At 40.3% G+C, this 11,158-nt stretch overlaps 1 protein-coding gene across 1 annotated transcript in view; it reads right to left on the reverse strand.

The window, feature by feature from the left end:
* Positions 1 to 1,880, reverse strand: part of WDR72 (WD repeat domain 72) — a 119,286-nt gene extending 117,406 nt beyond the window's left edge. The window contains exons 1-2 of the mRNA XM_013957299.2: positions 1,728 to 1,880; positions 614 to 720 (exon numbers count right to left, since the gene is read on the reverse strand). Of these exons, the coding sequence (XP_013812753.1) occupies positions 614 to 720; positions 1,728 to 1,880 (260 nt within the window). The remainder of the gene's footprint in view (positions 1 to 613; positions 721 to 1,727) is intronic.
* Between the last annotated feature and the right edge of the window lie 9,278 nt (positions 1,881 to 11,158).

Raw genomic sequence — 11,158 nt, forward strand, 5'->3', positions numbered from 1 at the left:
TACCAGGACTGCAAAATGAGTTTGACTCAACTGATGGACCAAGTCACAACAAACATATCAGAGAAAGGCTGCAAGATTGGATGCTCCCAGAAGGACATATTCCAAAATGGCAAGTCAGATATAAACAAAGATAGGCAACATGTGTACCTTTTATTTAAGAACAGTATCTTCTTTGCTTCCAGATTTGATCCCTGAACAAACATAACCTGGATATATTAACATCCTTTACTGATTCAGTTCTTAAAATTGAGTTCAGGAAGGAACAGAAAAAAGCATCATGATGTTAAAATGCTTCTAAACCTGCTAATTCCCTCCTATAAGCTGCCTGAATATACCTCCATTTGAATGGGGCCTAACTGACTCTCTGAACAATTCATTCTCCTGACAACTACATGGATCTCTGAATCTGTCAAACCCTTCTGCTGTCCAAGAGATGAACTCTTGGTTGGTTTCTTGTATATGAGTAACACAGTCATTATCCTAAGGAACTGCTATCCTTTTTATATCACGGAGGAAGTGGATTAAAAACCTACTACCAAACGTAGAATCTGACCTACACCTGCCATATATTTCATGATTCAAGAAACGAATAATTGAATATTCAGTTACCTACCCATTTTCAGCAGCACTTACTACATATGGCTGTTTCTCAAAGTCTCTCGCCTTTGCCAAACAAGTTACAGAAGCAGTATGGCCAAACAGAATTTCTTTAGATGAAATCTAGGAGAATAACAAAATTGTTTAACTTAAAAATAGCATTTGCTGTATAAATTATTGAGATCTAAAAGCTAGAGAATACTACTTGTAGATGTGATTATGAGCAACTGACAGTCTGCTTTATATTCTTATGTTCCTCAGCCATGTTTCTGGAATGTACAAAGATGTGCCTGCAGGGATTATGCAGTTTGCACACTGGCAGCAAAAAGAGCAGTCTTTATAACCATTGTAGTCTTGACACTGCTCCTTCTGAAGGATTTATGGGGCAAATGTTATAAAACGGACAACATACAGAATATCTTTGTCCTTCACCGGTGTGCAACAAAAGTGGCAGAGAGAAGTAGTGAACTGATATAGCAAAGCTCTTAAGCATGTGTTTAATCCTGTGTGTTGAATCCTTTTGACTCTGATGAGCGTCACTGCATGTACAGTGCATCTTCATGGGAAAAAGTAGCCTGATAAAGGTGCAAAATAAAGTCCCAAGCTATATTGGGGTGCAAAAGGCACAGTCACATCCAAAAAGAACAGAACCAAAACTCTAGGAACACAAAATAGAAAGTTCAAATTGCTTTGACTCCGTTCCATTTTTAGGAAAACAGAAATGAAACTGAGTCAAAGCAATACCAATGATATGCCAGAAGAGTCACAGATTAATTATATCAACAATTTTTGGGTTTTTTTTTTTTTTTTTAAGACAGGGTTTGCAGGATAGGAACCATGATAACTGCATGTTTACTTGCTGCCATCACTCAACACACACAAATTATAATCCACAGTTATTACGTATGATTATATATGAAACATTGACATCTGCAAATAACTAGTTGCCTATATAAGCTTACCATTTTAATATTTATTATTTTGCTTCCTGAGTTTCCTGTAACAAATATCCCACACACTATCTTTACTATTTAATATAAGTGCAATAGCCTAGATAACCCCATTGTTAATAATAAAAGATGAAACTCCTTTCTGTCTACTTGGCAGACTGTAATACAGTGGGCACAAACCTTTAATTCTGATGAAAGATCCCAGAGACATATTTGTCCTTCTTGACTTCCTGTAACAATTGTCTGCTGGTCATCTGTAATCATAATGGCAGTGATGCTATGAGAGGGAGCTATTTTCCCCCACACTGCCACAGCCTGTATTGATACCTTCATAGTCAACACCTGAAAACAGAAACAAGTCAAGATGATTCTAAGTAGCATGAAATATAAAGACATGATCTAATCAACATCTGAAAAGGCTGGTTACAAGATACTGCCGCAAAGAGAAGTTGAGAACAGGTGTTGAAACGCTTTCTAGTTGAGGCTAGCATCTCACTAACACATTTATAGATATACTACCATTCAAAACTGAAATTTACAGTGACTCAGTGATGGGTCACTATAATTCTACCCTTGTGCCACCCTATTAAATCTATACACTATCAAACAATACCAGAATTACTAGGCACCAGCACCATCACAGTACTGAAATATGCACAATAGCTGCCTTGTGTCCTGTCCAACACAGCCTGTCTTAGCTATGCTGGGCCCATTTCATTCCAGCTTCTTGCTATTTTGGTTGGTGGTGGAGCATATCATGCTGCCCCTTCTCCTCCCAGCCAGCAGTGCTACTCATTCTCAGCAAACTGTTAGAGCAGTGGGGGTGGGGTTCAGTTAAAAAAAAAAAAGTGGCCTCTAGGAGGATAAAGAGAGAAAGAGACAATCAGGCTGGAACACAAAGATGGGTGGTGGGGTCAGGGATGAAGAGAGAAGTGAGGCCCAGGACAATGCACTGTATCCTCAACCACCGAGTGACATCTAGAGATATGATCCCATAGGAAGGAGGGGGCAGAGCTGCAGCTGGGAAACAGGAATAATGAACAGTCTTGTTCTACTGCTCACAGTAGTTTCATGAATTCCTTTTCCAAGGGTTTGTCAGCATAATATATTTTGATCACTGTTGGGAAAGACTGATTCAATAGAATTGTCCAAAATTACTACTGATCATTAACTAATTCAATAGTGTCTTATGAACTGCATTTCCAGGAAACTATTTCAAACAGTGTCAGCTAAAGCACTAGTACTTAAAAATCACACTGAAATTCTCCTCATGGGGAAAAGCTCTATTTCAGTTTTGTTTTTAAATCTGATTTTTTTTTAAACCACCTCAGCTTGCTAGCTGGATTCTGTATGTCTTGCTTCAATCAAATGCTTCGAGAAAACTGCTATCTCATAATCACCTCATGAGTCTTCTGTCACATTGCTGTTCAAATTCCCATGGTCACAGAAGTGTCCAGTGCAGTTCTAGAGTATTTTGACATCTTCAAAATGAAAAAATCTTATTTGAACACAATTTGGTACTTGAATATTCAACTGCCCTAAAAAAACCTTCAAATATCTGCTGTTAAGTGTTTTCAGAAGGCCTAGTGATAGACCCAACATTTATTCCTCCTTCTGATCAGCTTAGGAAAAATGGCTGATTGCCCAAGACAGAAACACAGATGACCTAGTATCTTTAACACCAGTGTCTTTACATGCAAGATTCTTACACTAGGCTGCCAGTGTCTACCTTAGCCCAAATGCAAACAATTCCCATATATTAAGTCAGCTCTGGCTTAAAAATCCCAAACTATTTTTAACTTGAGCATGCTACAGCCTCTAGCACTCTTTGGGTCTGTATCCTATGATGGTTCTTCTATCCTTCATTTTTCCAGGTCTGTACACAGGTTTGGGGAGACTGCAAGTCACTCCTCTGTCTCCCTTCCCTTTCAGCTTTCTACAGAAAATGTCACAAGGTTGTTGCCTGCTCATAACTGTTGTTAGGGATGGGGTAAGGGGGTAAATTTGATTTGTGCCCCTCAAGTGACTCCTCTGAAACCTGAAATTGTCTTAAGTTTTCCCAAAGGCAATTTTGACTACTACCAGCTCCAGCATGGGGTAAGAGAGACGACTCAGATTTTAAGTTATGTCAAAATGCTTATACACATCTCAAGTAAAACAAAAAAAAAGTCTGAGCAACAGTAGGTGCTCTGATCTAATGACTAAGCAAGAAGGAAACAAGCAGTTTAATCTCTTCAGATGCACCATTATCCAGGGTCACTTAAAATCACAATTTGCTATTTAGAGACATCTTTGTTTTGGACTTCCATGAGTGTCACAAATTAGTATACAGCTACTACTACAAAGATATTAGTTATACAGGAGAGTGCATTTAGAAAAATTTTGCAAGAACATTTTGCATTTGTCCCATTATACTATGGCTGAACTGTAAGAGAGAAACAGAAAACAAAGTATTGAATTTCAATGTTAACATGGCCTTTATAACTTTTTCCTGTTGCTTCTCAGTTAACTTTTCTTTTGGATCAAGATATTTTGATGCACAAGATAAGTACTTTGCATAAGTTTCTCCTCTAAGAAGTTTCCTAGAAATACTGTACACTCGTGCACACACATGCACCTACACATATTCACATTTTGTCTGATAGTATTTAGTTTTATCAAAGCTATTTTGTGATGCTGATGGCACCTAGAGCAAAATTTCTTATATTTTATCAACAGATATTTATCAGACTATTCCTTGGAAAAGGTAAAATCTGTTTCCACAAAGTCAAATATTGCCCAAGGCACATCTGGGCTACATGTAGCTTATCAGCACATGTTAAACTCCTCCAGCTCTGCTCACTCAAGCATGTCTGATTCACAGTATTAACCCATAATCCAACTTTAAATGAAGTTCCTCACTCCTGCTCCCTGTTTCTCCCTGCTTACAACCTAATACGTTTATTCCCTTGTCCTGCTATGGACCCTCATAACACTCCCAAGAAATACTCCCTCACAGTTGTCCAAAAAGCCCTGTTCTCAGTTAAACTGTACCAGTTCATCCCACTTCTAACTTGTCACACCTCAACCATCCTGTTCCTAGTTCTATGAACTTTTCGAACTACAGCACAAACCTCTGCTAACGGAAAACTACTCCAATTTGCACAATTTGAAGGACTTCGGCCATACTATTTTAGCAACTTTGAATCACTTGCACAGTATTGAAGCTTTCACTTAAAAAGCTGAATATACCATTTTTTGTTCTACAGAAGCTGCAAGGTACGTAAAAGTCCAGTCAAAAGCTTCAAGGGGTCAGAAGCCAGGAGGTTTGTGATCTTGGATGCATTTCTAAGCAGACATTTAGGCAGTGGCTCTTCCTCATCACTCCTGGTGTTCTTGACAGAGATTGATCAGGGACCCGAGTACCAAGGGAAAAGCTGAATTACACCATGGAGAAACAGTTCCACCATAAACTCAGCATATGCTTTCCCCACAGAGCCCTAATTCCTATATAGGAAACATACCTTGCCTTTGCCTCCTCTCCTGACCTAAAAAAAGCAGCTGGCTTCTCCGCAGGGGTCATCTCAGCTTCCAGCCCCTGCAACATAACTACTGCTTAACCACAGGCACACAACTCACATCTGTCCTGCATTTTCTCAAAATGATAATCCAAAGGCAGGCGGTTTGGAAACACAGGTTAGAGCTTAGGTTTAAGAAGTATGTATGTGTGCATGTTCAGTGATTTGAAATGAAAAATCTGGGTTCTGTTTTGCCCCCATTGAAGTCTATGACTTACATTTCTCATTGGCCTTCACATTTACACATTGTGCTCAAGGCACAAAGGAAACTTTCCTGTAAGAAATCTCCTGAACAATGTTAACCTATTAGCTAAAGTTAGAAGAATCGTACTTTAACATAACGAAAATACACACCCCGATCTTTAAATGCACTCTTCAGAATTCACCAGTTCTCACATACAGCAAGGTCCTCAGAACTAGAAACTGAACTTCCCAGAATGTAATCTCAAACAGTCATGTAATAAAACACCACCAATTTTGACAGAAATCTTCTTCCTATAGCTACATATCAACCCATGACAAAAGTTCCCAAATAGAAATTTATAGCTTCTTTAGGCAAAGTGGGGGGCAAGAGGAAAAATCTTTTGTATGCCTAAAGATCACTCTACAGGTAACAGTCAATCTGTCAGAAAACCTTTTCTGGGTTTACCTTTATATTTCATGCTTCCTATGAATCCTTTACTATCAAGACAAGATCAATTGTTCCAAAATCTAATCAAATGCATGTTAACCAGTGTGGCCACAAAAAAAAACATAGAAATGTTGGTGACAGTGCTGAAAGTATTAAGAAATGAGAAACACATAACTGCTTCTATTTGATTAAGATTTCAAATATTTGAGGAAAAAAGGTTATATGGACCAAATTGATTAAAAACAATTATTCACATAATTTTATAAGAACAGCATGTGTCATCTCAATCTAACAAAATTCTGTTTGCCCCTGTTCTGCCTCTCAGTCTAGTAAATTTGTTTGATGGCCAAGTAAAATAGCATAAGGGGTTTTTCTTCCCCCTTTAGCTTCATCATTGTAGCAAAGCATTAGAAAGTAAAACTTAGAGCCTGATAGGTTTTCATGAAAATTTCCTGAAGTTTGTGTTCCTAATCTATCTTATTTTCATATTTCTGTCTATTCTTTGGTTTTATCTGACATTCTTTTACTGCTTATGTGAGAAAATAAAAGTTCTACCAATATTTTTTGCACCATTAGTAAACTAAAACTAACTATTTTCCATAAAAGTGGTTTTGACTTGCAGCCTACTGATCCAATGTATATTGCTCTCAACTTTTCCAAAATTTACTTTATGCCATAAGTGTTGCATAAATGCAATTTCTTTAAGGATGATATGTTATCTCTGGTAATCAACAGAATCAAAGATATATTATTTCCAGAACTAGGATATTATTTTCATTCTCTGTCCACAATAAAATAGAACAAGTCCCTCTAAAAAGCATAAATAATAAAATATATTGCCTTTATAGCTAAAACCTTCTAAAGATGCAGAAGGGACACAGTGCTGTCTTTGTAAGCCTGCAGACATACTACATCAATGCTCATGATGCTGCTCACAGATTTCCTACTTATATAAGTTGCTATTCAGAAGCCTGTTTTATCCATGAATCTGAAAATACGCATCAACAAAATTTTTCAATTTGTAAAGCAGCAGGGCACATGTGCATTTGTGTAGGTGTGAGCAATGGAATCAATTAGAAATACAGTACTGAGAAAGAGGCTTAATGGAGAAATGGAAATAGTGTGGAGATACAGAGGCTACAGGAAAGAAGGCAGGGAACATATAGGAAACTGAAAAATGACCTAGGTGGTGGGGTAAGTGAGAAGGGGATGACTACCACAAGGAAACAACAGACACTGAACACAACAAAAAAAGACAACAAAGGTGAGAAGAAGGCATTTGAAGTAATTAACAGCAAAAAGTAAAACAAAGATTTATCAAGAGATTTCTAAAGTTTTATTAAAAAACAATTAAATTAACATCATACAATAGAACTAATAACTGCCTCCTTTAAGACATGGAACATCAAAAAATATGTTTATATTTCAAATATTTTTGTTCATTTTTCTAATCAGATGGCAGGCAACTAGTAGGTTACTCCAGTCATCAGTACTTCTTCCCTATGTCTCAGCTCCTCATGTTTCAATACATTCTACCAGAACTCTCAGTATTCTATTTCTTCCTCTCTTTTGCTTCAACAGCTTCCTCTCCTCCTCATCCTGGAGACCCTGCCTGCCACTATACTTCCAGCTTAAAATCTAATGAGACTTCCCCTGAGATCTGTCAGTGCTACTCCTTAATCGGCCGGAGGAGTCACTGTTGAGTGACACCCAGATCTCCCCTGGGGGGTGAACATACTGCTTTTGCAGTCCAAGGGAGCAAGAGACTGGGACCAGGAATCAATACAACCCATTTTAACTAGCAAGAACCACCTAGTAATACCTTGTTTGTATTTCTTGAACGAGTGACACAAGAAACACTTATTTCATTCCACACAATAATTCACCACAATCAGAAAGAGCACAGTAAGGGCAACACCATCTCCCAGCTGCTGATTACATCAAAGGTTTGCAGCACAAATTCAATTTTATGATGTTAATCTCAGCCTGCCACTCAGAAATTTTCTCTGAGGGATATGATTTTTCTCTGGATTTCATTTTAAGAATGATTTTCTTCTTCTACAATCAATAAAGATATGTTTTCATCAAAAGACTCTATCTTGGCAGAATTCAATTGGCCATTTCAAAACCTTTTGGTGACACAATATTAATTAAAATAGTTTATGTTACACCTAAACTGGAAAATGGGGCAGCGAAAACATCAGCAACTCAGAACACTTGTACTTTACACACTATCATAATGTACAGAATAACCTTCACCTCCTTGAAGTTACTGTGTAACCCAGTAAATTATTTTAAGCTTGCTAGAAAAGTGTCACAAATTATTATTTTGCCAAGTGGAAAAATCAAAAAGCGTGCAAAAGTATACATTTTCATTTTGTTGCACTTGCATTAAAGGCTTCAACAACAGAAGTCAAAATAGATATGTAAATATTTGGCTGACAATAACCAATTTACATGAGCTAACAGACTTGTTTTTAAAATCACATTCATCAAGGATTCTGTGTATATGCAAAGTTTATTTGAAAAATTACATAGTACAAGTGTTCTTTGAGCCATAAAAAGTATTTTTTAAATCAACCACATGTTTTGTTTTTACTTTCTGCAACATAATGTTTGAATGTTCTAACACCTAGAAGAATAGTTGACACCTACAGGAAATGAAATACTGAATTATTTGCCATTTTCAAAGCCTTAAACATACAAATAGTATCACTTAAGTGTTCTTTGATGGAGATACTCAAACATTCAAGTGTGGTGAGATGCCTTGCTGAAGTGAAGTTTTAATCAGGCCTTACAAAATTTGCTCGAATTCCACAGGAAAGCATATGACAAGAGAGGGCCATCACTTTCTACCGAATGTAAGCTTTGATTTCTATAAAATGGCCTCTTACTGACTTAAACACAGGCAGTTTTTAAACCTAATTTTATATACATTATGCATACCGTTACTGAAAGATGACTGTTTCCCATATGAAAAAGTGCTGCTTTGCTGTGTCAGCAAAGAGACAGCTCCCTAGCTGACTTTGGCCAGAGAGACCTTTATGTCCTTTAAAGAGCCAATGACCCCAACAGAATCTCACATGGATGAAAACATCTGCTAGGACAATTCCGTTTCCAGGCTTATGCCCTACATAACTTGGAAAGGGTAGAGAGTAGTAGAGTTTAAGTCCGCATCAAGACTTCCCATAGATATAAGCAAAAGTCGCATGTGATATACAATAGCATTTATATACTTATATGAAATATCACAGGGATTTTATAATAAACTAGCCATAATTAAGCCTACAGAATTCATTCTCATTTATCCTGCATCAAAGCAAAAGATACAAAATTTGGTATAGATCTTGACATGTTAAAGCTGAGAAACCTACTAAAAAAAAAATCTCATGAACTGAGAGGTAGTGAATACACATCAAAGCTTTAAGTCTCTCAGGTTGCTTCTTTACATGACCTTGAACTCATTTAAGAAAAAAATCTGTTGATCAGAGGGATGTTTTTGGTTTAGCCACACTGTACTCAGGAATGTTGAAACAATAAACAAAATTGGAATCAGATGCTAGGAATAAAACAACTAAGACATTTCACCAGCCTTTGTCCTTTAGGTAGTGACACAATAATCACTAATTACTGGTGTAATCAATTGCATCACAATGAAGACTACCAAACTTTGTCAACTGAACAATTCCTCATTCTTTCATTTTGTTTTTTGAATAATTTCACCTACCTATGCACTCCTATGCACTGCAGGGCATGCAACTATTTAGTGTAAACAATCCTGACTGATTTATTATATTTATTATATACATACAGTCAAATCCACTAAAGCGCAACGAGACTATTATAAAGCAGAATCAAAGTCCAAAACTGATTCAATGCATTGCAATGCATGGATTACAGTCCTGTTTACAGTAAACTTCTAGTTTTAACACTAAAAAAAGGAGAAAAGCCTGCTCTTGTCCTGTAACGCAATCCTACCAGCTAATACAAACATTTTGAGCACAAATAGTTCACCATTACAGCCATTTTTGCAATGAGTGTTCCCAAAAGACAGTTCTGTATTAGTAGCATTAGTGATGCATCAAATTTAAGTAAAACTTGAAGAAAGCACTGTTAGTGTTCCTAGCAGTGACTAAAAATGTCATCATGGCAGAAACTTGAATTCAGTGGCACCACAAGCTTTTAAATGATTCCTCCCAATTAATTTCATAACTGAGCAAGTCTCAATAAACCTTAAGCAGGAACCATTTCAAAGGGAAAACTGGAAAGTCATTCAATTGCTCTAAAAGAGACTTATTTCTCTTGTATGGCTTCGTACCTATTCAATATGACACCACTAGAACAGCACCGAAGCATTAGCTTGTTTCGATCTGCTAACATTTTCCACCCGGATGCGTTTGCACACAGCTGCGCTTCCGAGGAAGCCGGGTGACTACGCACACCCCAACGCGCTGGTGGAGTACGCGTATCCCATTCCAAGGGAATGTACAGAATTAACAGATTCAAATGAGAAACCTAATACCAGGTATCAAAGTTTAAGTAAGAAGTTATATAGTTGATCCTAAACGTACAGGGGACCTAGATCAGTTTTAAGCCAAAGACACTCCGGAAAAACTCCCAGAAACTTTGGTGAAATCCGGCCCGAGCAAGACGGGCCGCCGCGCCAAACAGAGCGGCTTGCTCCCAAGCGAAAGAGCCGCCGGTGCCACCGCTCCTGCAGCTGCGGCGGCGGGCGGCGAGCGGCCGCGGCCACTTCCCCCGCACCCGGCAGCAGCGGCGCCCCGTCGCGCCGCTCCCCGAGACACGAGCCCCCCGCGGCGCCAGGCGGGCCCGCACGCCGCGGCGCATCGGCCGCGCAGGGAGCCTCCGCCGCGCCGCGCCCAGCCGCCCCGGCCCCGCGGCCGCCGCGAGAGCGCGGCCCGGCCCGGCCGCCGCCGATCCGCGGGGCCCGAGCGGAAGCAGCAACCCCTTACCTCCAGCGGCTCCCCGGGCACCGCGAGCGGCGGCAGCGAGAGCACCGAGGCGCGGGAGCGAGGACAGGCTCTATCCCGTTCCGCGGCGGCTGCGCCCAGCCTCGCGCCCGCCCTTGCGCCCGCCCTGGCTGCGGCCGGCGGCGGCCGGCGCAGGGCGGCACGGGCCGGCGGGAACCCGCTCTCCGCGCCGCGAGCCGCCGGGCGGGCAGCCGGGGGGAAAGGGGACTACGCAGCAGCTTTCCGGCCCGCCGACGCGGGGCCAAAAACGGGGCCAAGAAGGGGCCAGGGGAAAAGGCAGCGGGCAGCGCCGGGCTGGGGCAGCGCCCCCCGCCTCGCCTCCCCTCGCCTCGCCTCCCCTCCCCTCATGGCGCGCACGCGCCCCCGCGGCGGCCCGCACGTGGCGCCCGGCCCAGGACGGGCCTCGCAGCTGGAGGCGCCATCTTACCCCAG

Source organism: Apteryx mantelli, chromosome 15 (assembly GCF_036417845.1).
Source record: "Apteryx mantelli isolate bAptMan1 chromosome 15, bAptMan1.hap1, whole genome shotgun sequence".
NCBI classification, from domain to species: domain Eukaryota; kingdom Metazoa; phylum Chordata; class Aves; order Apterygiformes; family Apterygidae; genus Apteryx; species Apteryx mantelli.